General features: G+C 57.1%; 6 protein-coding genes across 6 annotated transcripts; 4 read left to right on the forward strand and 2 right to left on the reverse strand.

Moving 5' to 3' along the window:
• Window positions 1-371: 371 nt before the first annotated feature.
• E0L32_008548 (uncharacterized protein) lies at window positions 372-2,695 on the forward strand (the record flags this gene model as incomplete). The annotated part of the gene is made up of 3 exons (XM_031143414.1): window positions 372-416; window positions 568-750; window positions 809-2,695. 3 exons carry the CDS (start codon window positions 372-374, stop codon window positions 2,693-2,695), a joined length of 2,115 nt encoding a protein of 704 aa, XP_030992209.1.
• Window positions 2,696-3,409: 714 nt separating this feature from the next.
• Window positions 3,410-5,983, forward strand: E0L32_008549 (uncharacterized protein; the record flags this gene model as incomplete). Its single annotated transcript, XM_031143416.1, has 7 exons — window positions 3,410-3,441; window positions 3,540-3,621; window positions 3,686-3,768; window positions 3,832-4,432; window positions 4,495-4,614; window positions 5,330-5,419; window positions 5,486-5,983. 7 exons carry the CDS (start codon window positions 3,410-3,412, stop codon window positions 5,981-5,983), a joined length of 1,506 nt encoding a protein of 501 aa, XP_030992210.1.
• Window positions 5,984-6,476: 493 nt separating this feature from the next.
• On the forward strand, window positions 6,477-8,369 carry E0L32_008550 (uncharacterized protein; the record flags this gene model as incomplete). The annotated part of the gene is made up of 1 exon (XM_031143417.1): window positions 6,477-8,369. One exon carries the CDS (start codon window positions 6,477-6,479, stop codon window positions 8,367-8,369), a length of 1,893 nt encoding a protein of 630 aa, XP_030992211.1.
• Window positions 8,370-8,816: 447 nt separating this feature from the next.
• Window positions 8,817-11,969, reverse strand: E0L32_008551 (uncharacterized protein; the record flags this gene model as incomplete). The annotated part of the gene is made up of 1 exon (XM_031143418.1): window positions 8,817-11,969. One exon carries the CDS (start codon window positions 11,967-11,969, stop codon window positions 8,817-8,819), a length of 3,153 nt encoding a protein of 1,050 aa, XP_030992212.1.
• A 661-nt stretch (window positions 11,970-12,630) lies between these two features.
• E0L32_008552 (uncharacterized protein) lies at window positions 12,631-14,709 on the reverse strand (the record flags this gene model as incomplete). The annotated part of the gene is made up of 3 exons (XM_031143419.1): window positions 12,631-13,911; window positions 13,965-14,579; window positions 14,638-14,709. The coding sequence occupies 3 exons, from the start codon at window positions 14,707-14,709 to the stop codon at window positions 12,631-12,633; spliced, it is 1,968 nt and encodes a 655-aa protein (XP_030992213.1).
• Window positions 14,710-15,313: 604 nt separating this feature from the next.
• E0L32_008553 (uncharacterized protein) lies at window positions 15,314-16,721 on the forward strand (the record flags this gene model as incomplete). The annotated part of the gene is made up of 3 exons (XM_031143420.1): window positions 15,314-15,568; window positions 15,627-16,212; window positions 16,267-16,721. The coding sequence occupies 3 exons, from the start codon at window positions 15,314-15,316 to the stop codon at window positions 16,719-16,721; spliced, it is 1,296 nt and encodes a 431-aa protein (XP_030992214.1).
• Between the last annotated feature and the right edge of the window lie 242 nt (window positions 16,722-16,963).

The raw sequence follows: 16,963 nt of genomic DNA on the forward strand, positions 1-16,963 counted from the left end.
CGGAGCTATTCGGAGCAGTTTTAGGAGCTTATGAAGCTTGAATGTTCAGGGCGATCCGGCCAAAAGTGCACCCCAACAGGCCCAAGATGCGGGTGTCCAGGGCAGCTGTGGGTGAGCTCAAGCTTCTGACAAACCCCTCCAGGGCTGGATTTGGGTGGCTCAGCTGGACCGTATGACGTGTTTAGTGCAGGTGCAGCCAGCCGGCTTTTATCGGCAAAGCTTATCAGCCAGTGAATTGATAACTCCCAATTGAGTCACCTTGAACACAAGTGCCCAAACGCGACAGAAATTCAGACCTCATAAACTTGTCCACTGCTGACCGGCGATTGAGCTACAATTGCCTACTCCGCTGGAATGCCGTCATAGGCATCATGTTATCGAGGCCGGCCTGGAAGAAGGCAACCTCTGCTGCTCCAGTGAGTGAGACTTATCTCGTTGGGTTTACCGCAGCGTGACTATCTCCGGCCTCGGCATCAAAGAGTTGGAAGAGCCGCCTATTCGACTCAGCCAGAAGTTCCCAAAGTCAATGGGCTCTTTACTGACACGCCATTTTACCGTCCGTTCTAGGTCTCACTTGGCCAGCTATGTGGCAAGAGGCGGAAAAGCAGCTCGTCAACACCGACTGCACCCTCAACTCACGTGTCCACCCCAAGCCGTGGCAAAAAGGGCGGTGAAAGCAAGCTCGCCGACATCACGAGTCTGTACTCGGCAGCTTCTCGGAACGAGAAAGAGAAGAAGTCTCAAGGAAGAGTATGAGACACTACCAGTATATGGCAGATTGATCATGAGTGAGCTGATTCGGGAATAGGACTTCTTGGCCTCGGTGCTCGCATCCACGCCTACAAAACGTGATGCGAAGCTCTACTTGCAAACCTTCGGCCCTTCTGTTCAGGGCGGGAAGGGCAAATCCCACAAAGATGCCAAGGTGACCGAGTCCCCCCAGAGTCAACTCTCGTCGGGGGTGGGTCGGGCTGCGGTTCCTGGTGAGGGCATCCGTGCCATCAAGGAGAGCCCAAAGTTCATCCAAGGATCCCGAGCCGAACCCTCTTTGCCGCCTGATGATGTGCCTCACATAGCTATTGTCAAGCTCAGGGAACCTCAGTCCTTGGACGACGGTACATTCAGCGAACTGGCAAAAACCCTGGCTCAGCTGAGAGCTCTGGGTTTACCCAGCATCGTCGTCGTGGCCTGTGATCTCGATCCTGCCGCCCGGCCTGACTGGTTCGACTTTGTGAATCACCAAGCTCTACGGCTCGCAAGAGCAATTGATGCTTTTGATGGCCCGCAGACAAGAGTTGTCGACTCGTCGCTCGCCATAGATACTTCGATCGCGAAATCAGCCTCCCCATTCGTCCCGAGCGGAGTGACGGTTCAGCTAGAGAAACCTCTTCTCGGGACGCTGAGCCGAGGAGCGATCGCGGTGATACCTTCGTTTGCCATATCCACGGACCGATGCGAGGCGACGGTGCAGAACTCGAACGATGTCATCCTGGCCCTGACCCGGTTTTTCTGCGGTTTGCAGTTCTCGGATAGGGGCACTGGAGAGAGCACAGGCATAGGACAAGACAATTCGCGGGCGAAGAAGGCAGCCATCGACCGCGTGATCGTGATTGATCCGCTGGGGGGCATCCCGGCCAAGCATCGGCCGAACGGGGCTCACGTCTTCGTCAACATGGAAGAAGAATTTGCTATTGCCAAGGCGGACATTGACAGCATTGTCAAAGTCAACAATCATACCCTAGGAAGTGGTCTGTCTGCGAGGCAGATCGTGGATGCAGTCAAGCAGAAACACAGGGAGAACTTGGAGCTCGCAAAGAACACGCTTGCACTCCTGCCGTCCACCTCCTCGGCGGTGATCACGACCCCAGCAGAGGCTGCCAACCTCCTCGCTCCAGAGCGCAGTACCGACGAGGCTGGCGTCTTTGGATACGTGGGCACGGTCGGCACGAGGAAGAGCCAAAACCCTCTGATTCACAACCTTCTTACTGACCGGCCCGTCTATTCGTCGTCCTTGCCTCTGGGCAGAGTCAAGCCGAAAACCAGGAGCACTGATGTTGAGCCGCCTCGTCTTTCATCGACAACTCTGCTGAAGCGGGGGATGCCGGTCACTATCTTCCCGGATCCACGGATCCAACCCTGGGTTCCTCCCCGCCCTGGAGGACCTCGGCTACGACTGACTGATACATGTGTTGACCTACCTCGCCTGGTACACCTGATCAATGACTCTTTCAATAGGGAGTTGGATGTTCAGCACTACCTCTCTCGAGTCCAGGACAGCCTGGCCGGTGTCATTATTGCCGGTGAGTATGAAGGAGGCGCGATCTTGACCTGGGAGAGGCCCTTTGGGATGGATGAGGAGACCGCCTATGGGGAAGGCCGGCTGGTTCCATACCTGGACAAGTTTGCCGTGCTGAAGAAGAGCCAAGGTGCTGGGGGCGTGGCGGATATCGTCTTCAACGCCATGGTCAGAGATTGTTTCCCCGAGGGTGTGTGCTGGAGGAGTAGGAAGGACAATCCTGTCAACAAGTGGTACTTTGAGCGGTCGAGGGGCACGTGGAAGCTGGATGATACCAACTGGGCCATGTTCTGGACGACGCCCTGGTCTGCCGTGGGGGAGAGAAAGATCTGGGATTACGAGGACGTGTGTCGCAACATTGCGCCGTCCTGGGCAGACAAGAAGAGCTATGTGGATTAGACCATCACCGCAAAAGCAATTCTTGAACCTGTCCAATATATATATATAAATATACAAGTCAACATTTGTTCTGTACAATGGGGGTCCGGTGGAATGGGGACTGGCCGGGACTAGGCCAGGACCTTTGGGGTTGCTCTGGAATGGATAGCTAAAACCCCTTGAATTAGGTAGTCTCCAATGAAAACCGAAAAGATAAGGTGGTGACAACGGATGTGTATCATCCATGTGGCAGAAGCAGTTGGACAATGTCAACTTTGGGGTTCCCAGTCTCTTGAATGAGTCCCCATTAGGCTTCCATTTGATGGGCTCAAGATTGTGGTTCACTCACAGACAGCACAGCACAGCACTGTGTGAAACCCGACCCTGAAAGATCGACAGGCTTTTGATAAGACCCAGCAGCACTGTAGTCAGTCCTTTGTTAGCGGGGAGGTCCACGGGTGGTTTCGCTTGTGATAGCGCTAATAGCCCGTATCCAGGTACCTCCACTCCCTCCAACTGAGAAGAGTGGGGGCTGTGCACCCTGACAACCCATGGCAACCTGCGCAGGCCGACTAAACAGCTCCTTGGCTTCGCAAGCTTCCCTTTCCACTCACCAATCTCCAAGCGCAAAAGCAATCACTGAGGCTTACCTGGCGATTTGACTTCCCTCAACTCACCTTTCACCATCTCTCCTACAACCAGACATCGCGTCCATTGACCCGACCGACAGCAACCATGGATTTCAAGAACTTTGGCAAGAATCTCTCGTATGCACGCCCTCCCTTGGTTGCCTGCGTGATAATGGAAGCTTTCCCGGACCTCTGGGATCATCTTGCTAACCGGCGTCGTCATCTGCGTGATACAGGGACTTTGGTGCCCAGATCACCCCTTTCGCCTCGAGGACGTTCCAGTACACCAAGGAACAGCTTGGGCAGGCGGAGGACAAGGTGCGCATTTGCCACGGTTGATTATCCCGGAAATGCCTTTTGCTCACTGTTGCTTTACCTACAGACCCAGCTCCCCCCTGACTACATCGACCTCGAGAAGCGAGTGGATGCCCTGAAGCAGGTCCATCAGAAGATGCTTGCTGTGACGTAAGTGAATTAGATCCGTCAAACGCGCGAGGCTGGCTTGTTCTGACGGGATTGTGTGTACAGCTCGCAGTACTCGCACGAGGCCTACGACTACCCGCCGAACCTCAAGGAGACCTTCCAGGATCTCGGCCGCACCGTCAGCGAGAAGGTCCATCTTCTCTCGAACGCCACCTCCCCCGCCGAGGCCCAGGCCGCCCTCACCGCACCGCCTACCGCCAAGCCCCAGCCCAAGACCTTCCCTCACGCCCTCGCCAGAGCCTCCCTCGCCAGCAGCCAGAGCCTGCACCAGCAGCACACGGGTGCTGGTGAGGATCCCCTGGCTAATGCGCTTGAGAAGTATGCGCTTGCTATGGAGCGCGTGGGCGAGGCTCGCCTGGCCCAGGACGCTCAGATACAGAGCCACTTCCTGGCTGGCTGGAACACCACCCTCAACACCAACCTGATGTTCGCTACCCGCGCTCGCAAGAACGTCGAGAAGGCGCGCCTTACCCTGGACGCCGCCAAGGCCCGCGCCAAGGGCACCACCTGGAAGCTCGGTGCTGGCGCCAACCCCAACCAGGAGGCTCAGGAGCACGAGATCAGCCCCGAGGCCCAGGAGGAGATCGAGAAGGCCGAGGACGAGTTCGTCACTCAGACCGAAGAGGCCGTTGGTGTCATGAAGAATGTACGTTGAAGATGTCGAATGCACATGAGGGGGACTGATGAAAGCTGACGATATCTGCCCAGGTCCTGGACACCCCGGAGCCGCTCCGCAACCTTGCTGAGCTCATCGCCGCCCAGATGGAGTACCACAAGAAGGCATACGAGATCCTGAGCGAGCTCGCGCCCGCCATCGACTCTCTGCAGGTTGAGCAAGAGGCAAGTCGTGCTTCGAGTTATGCGTTGTGATGGGGGTCTCGTTTGTCTATCCCATCAAGTGCTGACCAAGGTCGCTGCAGGCCAGCTACCGAAAGAGCCGTGACAGCGCGGCTTAGACCGAGAGCAGGTTGAAGGAGAAATGGCCAATGCGTTTGCAGACTACCTCTATGGGATATATGGGATGAGGGAGATTGAAGCGAGTCGAGGTATTGATTTCGACATTGTTAGGTATATTCGTGGCATCCTCGCGGAGGCCATTTTCCCTCATTTGATGGGGATTATTTTGCTATGAACACCCTACTTAGCATGTGATAAGACATTTGTTCGCCAGGCCTACAAGGTTGATCGTGCATATGGTGTTTTGATGTTTCTGATAGTCTACTACTAGCCTGTTGAAGAAGATAGCTTTGTGAGTTCTCAATCCATGGGCCGTGCCTAGGTATCTGTATCTACCTATTGAGTGACAGCTGGTTAGCTAGCTAGGTGGTGATGGCGGAGACCGGACCTGCATTCTTGGCTCTGTTCAGGGCTGTTCTAGACTGAGTGGATTTGATCACCCATTGGAGACCCGGACAGTGCAGTCGTTGGCAGCTGCACGGACCACAATAAGGCTGCGGACGGGAGTGGGCCTGGTGGTCCAATCAGCAAGGACTGGCTCTCTTAGCAAACTACGCCTTGCGGTCCACGATTCACACTTGGATAGGTATCCCACCTTCCTTCACCACTCTTCCGAACTACACGCTTCTTCCCTGACAAAGAGCGCCAGCGTCTCTTTGGCCAGCTGTACAAGATGGTAAGTCTTTTTATAATTTCAATTCTTAGACTATGCGCCGCGAAGCTGACCTGCGCCCTTGTCTAGCTGCCCCTCGGCCTTTTGAATGCCGCCCAAGGGCACCCCATGCTCGTGGAGCTCAAGAACGGCGAGACACTCAACGGACATCTGGTCCAGTGCGACACGTGGATGAACCTTACCTTGAAGGAGGTGGTGCAGACGAGCCCTGTAGGTCGTGCTTGGATCGCTGAGCCCACGGAAACTGACATGCTGTGGCAGGACGGAGACAAGTTCATGCGACTACCGGAAGCCTATGTCAAGGGCAACAACGTGAGAGACGCTAGACACGATCAATCAGCGGTTCCGTTTTTACTAACGTCGTCTTTTCGACAGATCAAATTCCTGCGAATTCCCGACGAGATCATCGACGTCGCAAAGGAGCAGCAGCAGTCGCACCAGGGCGGCTCGAGGGGAGGACGCGGCGGCTCAAGAGGGGACCACGGCTCCAGAGGAAGCGACAGGGGCCGTGGTGGGAGAGGCGGCGGCAGAGGCCGTGGTAATCGGGGCCGTGGAGCAACTGCTTGAGGGTGAGACTCGGGATATTGGAAGATGTGTTATGATACCCTCGACTCGGCAACCGGCTGGCATTTTTGCTGGGATACAAAACACTGGAAAGGGCGCATTTGGAGACCTATAGAGGCCATAGAAGCAGCACACCAAGGCTGTATGAACCGAGACTGGGCAGGAGAGGGAGTCGGGGATGGTGGGGTCGCAGTCGAAGAGGCCTCGCCCTCCCGAGAGGCTGCCTTGCGCGAAGCTCCCGGACATCTCAGAAGCTACACCATCCTTTCAATGACCTCTATACAGGTCGACGATAGCAGAATTCACTTAGCAAATGCCTTTTTTTTTGCGGCGCATTGGCATGCTGTATGACCCCGGTCCTGGAGCAAGCTCGGTGCCACACGTGACCTTTAAAAAGCCCCCAAAAACGAACGGTTTGCATCGGCCTCAGGATTTGGGACTCTCAAAAAAAAGACTAAGGGGATGTACATTTCCCAGCACCACGACATTCGAGCCAATGCCGGGAAGCCGTGTCGTAATTGACGGACTATGGAGATGTCTCTGTCCCTCGTTCGACCTGAGCTGCCTCAGAGTTGCGGAACATTCAGCCACCCGTGAAATTCCCTATCGCGCAGGTTCTCTTCGTCTCCGGTCGAATCGCATCCAAGCCAGGCCTTTTCACCAGACAGCTGTCCGGCATGAGTATCACAATATACCGAATGGAGAACCGGATCACAGCGGCAAGCAGTCGGATCGGACCTCGCCCCTACTCAAAGCGAAAGACCGCCAGTCCGAGACCCATGCTCTGAGATCGACGCCGGTACCCATCATCTACGATGCGTTGCGCGAGCTCCAGGAACTGCCGGGTTCGGCGCGGAGAATCAATCGCTTCGTCAAGCACCTGATCGAGGAGCGGGGGGAGAAGCCCAGCTTGCGCACATATGAGCTTCTGCTACGGGCCAATGCCGCCGTGAGGGGATCCGCGGACGACGTGCGGGAGCTGCTCAAGCAGATGAGGGAAAACGGCGTGGACGGGTCGTCGAGCGTGTACCACGCCGCGCTGGAGGCGCTGGCCGTCCACCCGGACTACCTGCTGAGGAACAGTGTCATCAAGGAAATGAGGGACCGGTGGATCGAGATCGCTCCCGAAGGCTGGCACAGCGTCGTGGTCGGCTTGCTGCGCGACGGCCAGTACGAGATGGCGCTGGACAAGCTTGAGGACTTGCAAAAGGCGCATGTCGGGATACCGGACTGGCTATACGACATATTCGTCTACACCTTTGGTCAGATGGGCTTCCTGGACGAGGCGCTCCAGATGGTGAACCACCGGCTGCAGAAGGAGACCGGAGACGTGTCCCTGAACGTGTGGCATTTCCTGCTCGAGGTCTGCAGCAGCGGGTACCACCACGAGGGGACAAAGTACGTCTGGAACCGCATGGTGCAGCCCAAGCTGCTCGTGCCGTCCGACGGCACCGTGACAAACGTGCTCAACACGGCCGCCCGCGCGGGCGACCCCAAGCTCGCGGACCAGGCCACCCAGTACCTGGTCTCGCGCGGCACCAAGCTGGGCGTGCACCACTTCGAGGCCCTGCTGGAGTGCTACGCCGTCGCCAGCGACATCGACAAGGCCCTCCACGGGCTGTGCATCATGCGCCAGGCCGGCATCCCGATCGGCCGCGGCAGCACCCGGCCCGTCTACCGCGCCCTCCGGCGCTACCCTTCCCTCGTGGAGCCGGCCGTCAAGACCCTCTTCGACCTCGCCGGCAAGTTCGCCGTGCCCATCGCCGCCTTCAACGTCGTGCTCGAGGGCATGCTCGCCGTGGAAGACGGCGCAGGCCAGCAGGCGCAGCAGGAGCACGCTCTCGACCTGTACCGCCACGTGCGGCAGGTGTGCCCGGAGCAAGGGCCGGACATCACGACATTCCACGTCCTGCTGCAGCGCTGGGAAGGCGCCGGCGACGCCCGGGTCGTCGACTTCCTGGCCTCCGAGATGGAGTCCTTTGGCATCCGGCCCGACGGCCAGGTCCTGGACGCCCTCGTGCGCATCGCCGTGCTCCACGGCGCCGACCTCGACCTGGCGATGAGGTACGTCTTTAGGCTCGTCGAGACGGACATGTCGGTGGCCGGCGGCGGAGACGCGGCGCCCTGGATCGGCGAGGACACCGCCGTACTGCTAGTGAAACGGTGCCTCAACGACGAAGATGCTCGCCTCTGGGACCTGCTGGAGGCTTGTCGCGCCAGGGGCATGGATCTCGATTGGGTTGTGCGTGCTGGTGGTGTCGTCGCCGATGAGGGTCACCCCGAAGAAGCGCCACACAAGAAGGAGAACTGGCCTGGCGAGTTCGGCCAGCACAGGCAGGAGAGAGACACGGGGCTCGAAGATGAGCCGCTGCACGCGTCGCTTTTGTAACATAGGATACCCGCCCGCAACCAGTTGCCTTGGGTACTTGAACTTACACGTCCGGCATCACATGTATCATATTTCCTACTCGGAAGATTTTAATCACTGGAAACAGTTCAGGGTTTCTTTTGATGCCATCTTATTGTGATTGCGGAACAGGTAAAACATCAGCGCAAATTGCGGCGACCTCGATCACTGCGAAGCAAAGACAAGCTGTCTACCTACTTAGCATACAAAATCCAGCGAAACAGAAACAGATATCGAGGTATTGGTTGGGTATCGGATGAAAATTTCCCCTTCTGCGCCCTTTGCGAAAAGCAATGAAACTAGAAGAAGAAAAAAAGGTATAGCAATGCTAAGACCAGTGCTGAAGGTATATACCCCTTCTCGAATGCTCGTCCATGCCACACCGCCAAGTCATGACCAAAAGACCACGATGCTTCCCCCGCTTCAATTCTAGTGCTGGTTCCCTCGCAGCAGATCGTAGAGCGCCTGGTCTCCAGCATCCATGCTATAGCCAGCGTGTCCGTGCAGGCCGCCGCTGTTCATCGAGCGAGTCTGCCGCTGCTGGCTCTGGCCGTAGCCGCCGCCATGGTGGTCGCTCCCAGCGCCGTGCCCCCCTCCTCCCAAGCCGTATCCGCCCCCCGCGGTGGTCGTCTTGGCAGTCTTGTTAGCACTGCCGCTCGTAGCGCTGTAGCCGCCGTACCAGTCCTGCTGCGGCTGCTGGAGCTGGAGGTTCTGGTGCATCATATTATAATTGCCCGACGAGCCTGACTGCTGCTGCTGTTGCTGCGGCGGCGTCGCGGTGGGCCGCAAGGAGTACGGGTTCATCGCCTGCTGCGCTTGCTGTTGGTGGTCGTAGGACGACGTGCTGGACCGCGTCTGGTTCGCAGCGCCCGAGGAGCGCTGCCGCGTGCTCATACGGTGCGGCTGCGCTGCGGTCGACGCTGCGTTAAAGGACGAGCCACCGCTGCCGGTGTTCATGGAGCTTGTATTGTTGGTGCTTGTATAGGACGGGGCGTTGCGGCCGCTCGTAGACCAGTTGCTTGGCGTCGAGGTGCGGTGGGCAGAGGAATTGGCCTGCACGGCAGCCCTGCTGTAGGTACCCGTGGAGCTGTCAGCGGGCTGGCTGTTGTATTGGTTTTGATACAAGCCAGTATAGGAATTGCTGCCAGAGCTAGCCTGGCTGGTGTACGAGTCGTAGCCCAGGGAGGATTGCGGCTGGCTCTGCGTCGTCGCCGTGGTAGCTGGACGCGAGTAGGGGCTATAGGAGGGAGCCGGGGTAGTAGATGAGTTGTTCGACGCGGCCGAGTATGGCGTAGCCTCCGGGAGGCTCGTCCTCGTTGTTGGGTTCTGGGTCTGGGCCGTCACAGCGGGAGCCACAAGAGGGCTTTGCGTCTGTGTCTTCTGGCCTCTCTTAGATCTCGCACCGGCCACAGACGATTTGGCCTGGAAGGGCGACTTGCGCACTGACGGAGACCGCTGGTTCTTTTGAGCTCCAGCCTGGGCCAGCGCCGCAGCCTGTTGCACACCTTCATACGTCTGAGTGGCCTCTGGAGCAGTTCTGTTCTTAGCAGATCGGGAGGACTTGGATTGGGAGGCGTGTTGCTGCTGGTATGGGGTTGGCTGTGCAGCACCGGAGTGGGAGGAGGCGGCTTGCCAGGATGTGGCAGAAGGTTCTTGCTGATGTCCGTGATGTCTGTCTGCCAGCCCAGAAGACCAATAGTCGTTACTAGTTGCGGTAGTGGAGCTTTGATGTGGCACAGAGGATGAAGGGGGTATTGGGTAAGAAGCGCCTGTTGGATCCGGTAGAGTGCTGTGCGAAGTTGGATCAGGGTACTCCGTGCCACCCGAAGTACCGTGAGTATGGCCATGGGCTGTAGCTGAGGAGTACATGTTTCCAGAGGTAGTCCCGTGGTCCCACGAGTAGTCGGCATTCTCGAACGGGGCTGTGGATTCTTCAACAGGCGCTGGTGCCAGTGCTGTTGTTGTTGTCACATTCGCCTGAGCGGTTTCTGCAAACGACGCATCTTCGAGCTGCGTGGCCTCATGGGCATTGCCCTCGTCCTCATCATCGGCTTCAGCGTCGTTGGCATCATCGTCGGCAGCGGCATCTTTGCGCTTTTGTGGTTGCTGCATCGCGTACTCGCACGGGTTCCCAGCCTCCTCACACTCGGCACAAGCGGGCTTCTGTTTCGAGCATTTGAGTTTCCTCGTCTTGCACCCCTCACACTTGCCCCGTGTCAATCTTGGCGCCCTATCCTTCTTCTTCTTGCCTGAAGCTGGAGTGGCTGCAGCGCTTGCGGCGAGCGTCTGGGAGGTAGACGCTGCTGCTGCATCTGCATCTGCTGTGGACTTCGCCGGGGTCGTGGGGGCCGGGCTTGCCTGTGCGGCGTTTGCAGGGTGTACGATCTGAAGCCTCTCCGCACCATATCTGACAAGCATCGCCAACGACTCTTTTTGTAGATCGGGTGATTGGTTCGCGAAAATGTTGAACTGGTCTGGCGACAAAGACTGAGGGTTGATGCCTTGGTCACTGAGGAGCTTGTTGGCTACTTCACGTCGCCGTTCCTCCTCGCCTGGGGGCAGGTTGAGGAGAGGCGCAGTGGCAGTCGGAGCAGGTGGCGGCTGCGCCGGCGTGCTAGCGGTTGCTGCTGCTTCAGCACCACTCGCGGCAACCTGCTCGCTCGCCTCGCCCTCAACAGCAGTACTCTTTCGCTTCTTCTTTGGAGGGGCTCTTCTTTTTGGCGTTGCGGCGGCGCTCGCAGTCCCAGAGTCCCCGCCGTTCTCGACAGCAGTGCTGCCCTCAGCACCAGCCGCGGCCTGGCTGTCCCTCTTTCTTTTGTTGCTCTTCTTCTTCGCGCTACCCACGCCGTTCTCAACAGGGGGCTTAGCCACTATCGGAGCCGGTGGAGGAACAAGAATTTCCATTAGCTGCGCGACCGTCTTGTGAAAAGGCATGTGATCGTACTTGACGCTGATTGCCTTGTTGACCCTGATGAACGATATGGTGATCGAGCCGCGACAGTCAAAGGCAGGCCGGCCCAAGTTGACCGGATCCTGCCCATCCTTGCCGCTCGACTCGCCCACCGGCGGCCGTGCCTTGCCCTTCGCATTCTGTCTCAGCCAGCTCTGCATCGAGTCCCGGCAATTGTAGATGAACGTCCAGCCCTGCGCATCCCTCGACATGGAGCGCACCGCCCACGTACAGCCGTCGGTCTGGCTCAGCGCGGCGATCAAGTGCTTCGACACGGCGCGCTGCAGGACGGGGTCGTCCTGCGGCTGGTTGACCAGCGTCGCGCTCGCGCCGACCTGCCGTAGGTACTGCCCGCCGCCGAGCGCCTGTGCCGGGAGGATGCTGCTGGCGCCCGGGCCCAGGCTGCTGGCCACGGTGTCGAGGGCATTGTTCTCGGTCTCGGAGAGCGTGAGGTTGAACACGGCCGTCGCGCGAAGCTCGATCGTCTCGGAGATGTGCTCGGCCTTGGTAGGCGACACCTTGGTATCGAGGAGCTGCCGGAGATGGAGCTGCAGGTCGTCGACAGATGCGCAACCTGGGCTGTGCACGGCGCCTCCCAGAGGGGCTCGTACCGCTCCAAGGAGCTCTTCCATGGTGCGCGAAAGAGTAAGTCCGACGTGAGCTATGTCATCTGCAATATCTTTGAGATTCGAGTCAGGACTTTTTGACCGCTGCAAGGTGGATTGACAGGTGAGAGCTTGAGCCCGCGCAGCGACGCGGAGCGCGGAATTGAAGGCTGATGATGGCTCGTGGTTGAGGTGGGGAAGCCTGGGGTCACTACTGCAAGGTGACTAGGACCTACGCTAACTTCAAGTTCTCTCTGACTCGATCTTTGCCTACTCCGTCCTTCAAGATTGTTGATATCGGAAACAACAAACACCACCCAAGCCCAAGTCAAGAAAATAATGAATGAAACCTGAAGCTGAAGTATTTACCGCAATGTCAGCTAATTATAATCGCAAGGCACTCGCTTGCAAACAACGTCCCTTTGAACTTATTTATCCACAAGTTCTTCCCTCTGTCATCGAAATCAATCGAGGCGGTATGATAGAACGGGATTACAAGAGGAGATCGCGCAGAGAAATGTGAGCGGGTGTTATTGTTTTATTGACATTGTTGCCATATGCTCGCATAACAGTCGATACTAAAAGCCTAGAATCAAGGCGAATACAAGTACAGAGTACAAGGCACTCCAGCTAGCAAGCCGGTCGCAGCAGCACTGGTCGGGTACAAGATCATACATGATACAGGCAATTAGACGTTCTCCTCCACCCATTGCTCGAGACGCTCCACCAAATCGGCCTTCTTCCCAGCCGTGCTCAATCCCTTCGCGCCTAGAATATCCTTGAGTTCGTTCACCTTCATCTTGGACAGGGTCTGCTGCTCGACTGCTTTCTTGAGCTGGGCGTTGCTTGAACCGCCCCCATTGGCCCCGTCAGCCTTTCCTTTGCTCCCGGCGGCAGCTTTGCTCTTCTTTGCCGGGCGCGCGTCATCGTCATCATCCTCCAACTCACGCTTTGTAGCCCGGCTCTTCTGCAGGCCACCGGCCTCCTCTTCTACCTTCTCCTTGAATTCGACCATGTAGCCTCCGACACGGTTGTTGATAGCCTTGTACTTGGGCTTGGTTGCGTCCTCGGGATGCTCTGGAACCTCCTCCTCAAGGGCTAACGCCTGGAGAATCTTGTAGTGCCATTGCAGCGCGGGATTCGGGTATTTGGCCGGGTTGTACATGGCCTTTGGGAGCTGGAGGTTCTGTACGATCGGTCGCATACGATCAATGAGCTCGTTGGAGCATTTGATAGTTTCCTTCCTGTCGATCTCTCGCAAGTCATCCGCGAACGGCAAGGGATACAGCCACAGGCCAGCAGGGAGAAACGGCGTGCCAGACTCGTCATCTGTTTGGGCTTTGGTCGGCAGCACTGCTACCAGCAGTGGGTTGGCATTGGTCCGCGAGACAAGCCATGCGATGGCCATCTTTTCGCTCTTCAGCAACTTCTGCCACAAGGCGGAAAACACACGTGTGGAGCCCACGTAGTCCGCCTCTGAAGGGAAGATGAAGAACGACTTCTTCACCGATGCCCATGAAGGGAGCATCGACCGTGGCTTGAAGCCAATGATGCGTAGCCCCTTGCCGCCCCAATCCTTCAGCGTCTTTTGCTCTTCGGGCGAGAAGTACACGTATTCACCACCGAATTTGTACGCCTTCTTGACCTCGCTCTTGTCAACTGCTCTTGTACTATCGGCATCGACTCTGGTCGTCTCGCCTGTAGCAAGCTGCGGTTTCTCCCCGTCGAGCCAAATGTAACATGTCCGAGCCGGCTTTTGTGAGTGGAGTAAAATGTAGCCGTTGACAGATATCGTCATGCCTGGGGCCAGTTCCATAGGTAAGTTTGAGAAATAGGCCCTCTTTGGCGTCTGCTTGGAGTTGATATTGGAGATCAGTGACGTCAAAAGAGTGAGGCCGTCGCCCGATTTTGAAGACTTGATCTCTTCTGCGTTACCGCCGTCGGCGGCGGGATCACGGTAAATGATATCCTGGTATACGGTCAGTAATAGAAGGAGTCCGAGGATATGGAGGGCCGACGCACATCGTAGAATTTGCTCAGGTCGAACTTGTCGCCCTCTCGACTTATGGGAAACAGCTCGATAACAACGCCTAGGTCGTAGAGATCTTTGGCACGGACGGCCGCAGCCGACCGTGCGGTCTTGTCGCCATGATGCGGGTCGTCATTGTCTGTGATGATGAACAACCGTCGCGACCCAAAATTCGGCGCGTTGGTCGTGAAAATCTGGTTGGCGCAGAACAGCACATTGGCCATTGCAACACCCTCGCTTCCACTCGCGGGCGTGAGAACCTCATCAGGGTCCTCTCCCTCCTCCACCAGGTCCTTGAGCGCCTTGACATCTTCAGCAGCCGGGACATCCAAGTCGGCGAACAGGTAGCAGTGAGGATAGCCAGATCCGCCACGGCCGTTAGCCTCGTCACGGAACTTTGACTTCTCGGTGCCAAAGAAAAGAATGCCCATCATATCTTTGGGTTGGGATATGATGCGCTGCTGCATGATCTGATAGGCGCATTTCAAGGAGGCTGCAACAGCGCTGTCCTTGTCGGCCTTTTTGGAGTCGCTGGCCGGCGGTGGCTTCAGCATAGACTTGCTCACGTCGATCGCGAAGATGACGGCGTCCTTTTGTGACTTGAAATCCTGCGCATTGGGGTCAATTGGGTTGCGGGTGAGTGGCATGAGGGTCAGTGCGACTTACACTCTCATCCATCTCCTCATCGGCCTCATCCTCGTCTTCATCGCGTCGGTACTCATGTCCGCGGTCACCCATGATGAGCAGCACTTGGTCGGTATTCGAGAAACAAAGCGAGGGAGAGAAGAACCAGGTAGATCAGTCCTCAATGGCATGAAAGTCTGAGGTGTTTTGCTTCAGCCCATCTCTTTTGTCGTTTGCCATTCAGCTCGGGGCCGGGTGGAGACAAGCTTGTCCAGGCAGGCAACGCGCGGGCCTTGGCTGTTTCTGAAGCTAAGCTCCTGTCGTGCCCGCCCACTTCGCGTTGGATGCCTGTTCTGCCAGGTCGGTAGGTCGCGCAATCACGTGACCCAACTCTCCTTCAACAGCGATCTGGATGAAGCGGGTAAGGTACCGAGATCGCTCGGGTGGTGGAGAACAGTGCTCTAGGTGCTGTAGCGACCCCCTGGTCAGCGCTTCTAAAAACGTGCGTCATTACTGGCTGGACGAGCCAGCACCAGATCTGCGCCTCGGAGATAAATGACCCTGCGAACTGAATGTGGCCACTTGAATCTGTTCATGTCTGATATTTCACACCACGCTCTCTTGTGTGCTTCTGCAGAGACTCGATCTTGAATATTTGACAAGGCCAGTCGGCCTTTTCACTCAGGGGCTAATTGGAACGAAATCAACCGCCACGACAATGGCTCTGCACAATGCCGCAGGGCGCCTGTCCAGGCACGTTGTGCGGTCCTCCGCCTCCGCCGTCCGGAGCACGGCGTCGCAGACACTTTGGCTTCCCAGTAATGCGCCTCAGAAGCTTCGATCGATGGCAACGGTAGTTCCGCCAGTAACGCAAAATTCCGCTGGTTCTAAGGGACCGACGGCGATGGTCTTCCTGAACATGGGCGGCCCATCTACGACCGGCGAGGTCAAGGACTTCCTCAGCCGGCTCTTCGTATGCTTCACTCGACGATCCCTACACACAACCAACCCATACTGACTCCTCGACACAGGCCGACGGTGATTTGATCCCATTCGGGAGGCTACAGAGCTACATCGGGCCCATCATCGCAAACCGCCGGACTCCGAAGATCGAGAAGCAATACGCCGAGATTGGCGGCGGTTCGCCCATCCGGAAATGGTCCGAGTATCAGAGCGCGGAGATGTGCAAGATCCTCGACGAGATATCCCCGGAGACGGCCCCTCACAAGCCGTACGTTGCCTTCCGCTATGCCGACCCCTTGACCGAGGAGATGTACAACAAGCTGTTCGAGGACGGCTTCGGGCAGGGGCGCGGCGGTCGAGCCGTTGCCTTTACACAATATCCGCAGTACTCGTGCTCTACAACTGGCAGCAGTCTCAATGAGCTATGGAAGTGGAGGCATAGGCTGGAGGGCAAGACGAATGACCCTACCCAAGGCAACCAAGACGGGTCCATCACATGGAGTGTCATTGACCGTTGGCCTGCGCACCCGGGGCTGGTCAAGGCGTTCGCGAAGAACATTGAAGACAAGCTAGCGGAGTATCCTGAAGAAAGGAGAAAGGATGTTGTCCTGCTGTACTCGGCTCACAGCTTGCCGATGACTGTCGTGAACCGAGGTACGTCTGCTCGGCTCCCTCCCAGCTCGATCCATCACCATTCTAACTTCTCAGCAGGTGACCCGTATCCCGCCGAGGTCGCAGCCACGGTGTATGCCGTCAACCAGCGCCTTGGGTTTTCGAACCAGTACCGGCTGTGCTGGCAGTCGCAGGTCGGCCCTCAGCCTTGGCTGGGCCCGCAGACGCAGACGTCGGTTGAAGAGTACATTGCGAAAGGGCAGAAGGACCTCATCCTCATACCGATTGCATTCACGTCAGATCACATCGAGACTCTGTACGAGCTGGACAAGGAGGTGATTGGCGAGTCCGGGCACGCTGACACGGTCAAGCGTGTGGAAAGCTTGAACGGCAGCCCCATCTTTATCAGGGCGTTGGCTGACATAGCCAAAGCCCACCTGAGCGAGAACCAGGCGTGCTCGATGCAGATGGGCCTGCGTTGCCCAGGGTGCAAGAGCGACAGGTGTCTTGAGTCCAAGAGGTTCTTCGCGGGGCAGCAGGCAAGGCTGTAAATGCCCATGGGGTGTGGTGTTTTTTTTTATACGACCCCTTGAGAGGACATTGTACTATTAGGTCTATATTGTGTCATCTTGGGGTGGGAAAAAGAACGGCGTTGTGCGCGCATGTAGGCTCATTTGACGGACATCTCTCATCATGATAGCGTCAAAAGTTTTTGTCAATATAACAAGCCTTGTCTTTACCAAGAATAAGAGCTTGTATACCTCCATGAATGGGATTTTCTATGTGCGACTTA

This window comes from Thyridium curvatum, assembly GCF_004353045.1.
Source record: "Thyridium curvatum strain D216 chromosome Unknown NODE_57_length_291365_cov_88.079165, whole genome shotgun sequence".
Taxonomy (NCBI): Eukaryota; Fungi; Ascomycota; class Sordariomycetes; order Thyridiales; family Thyridiaceae; genus Thyridium; species Thyridium curvatum.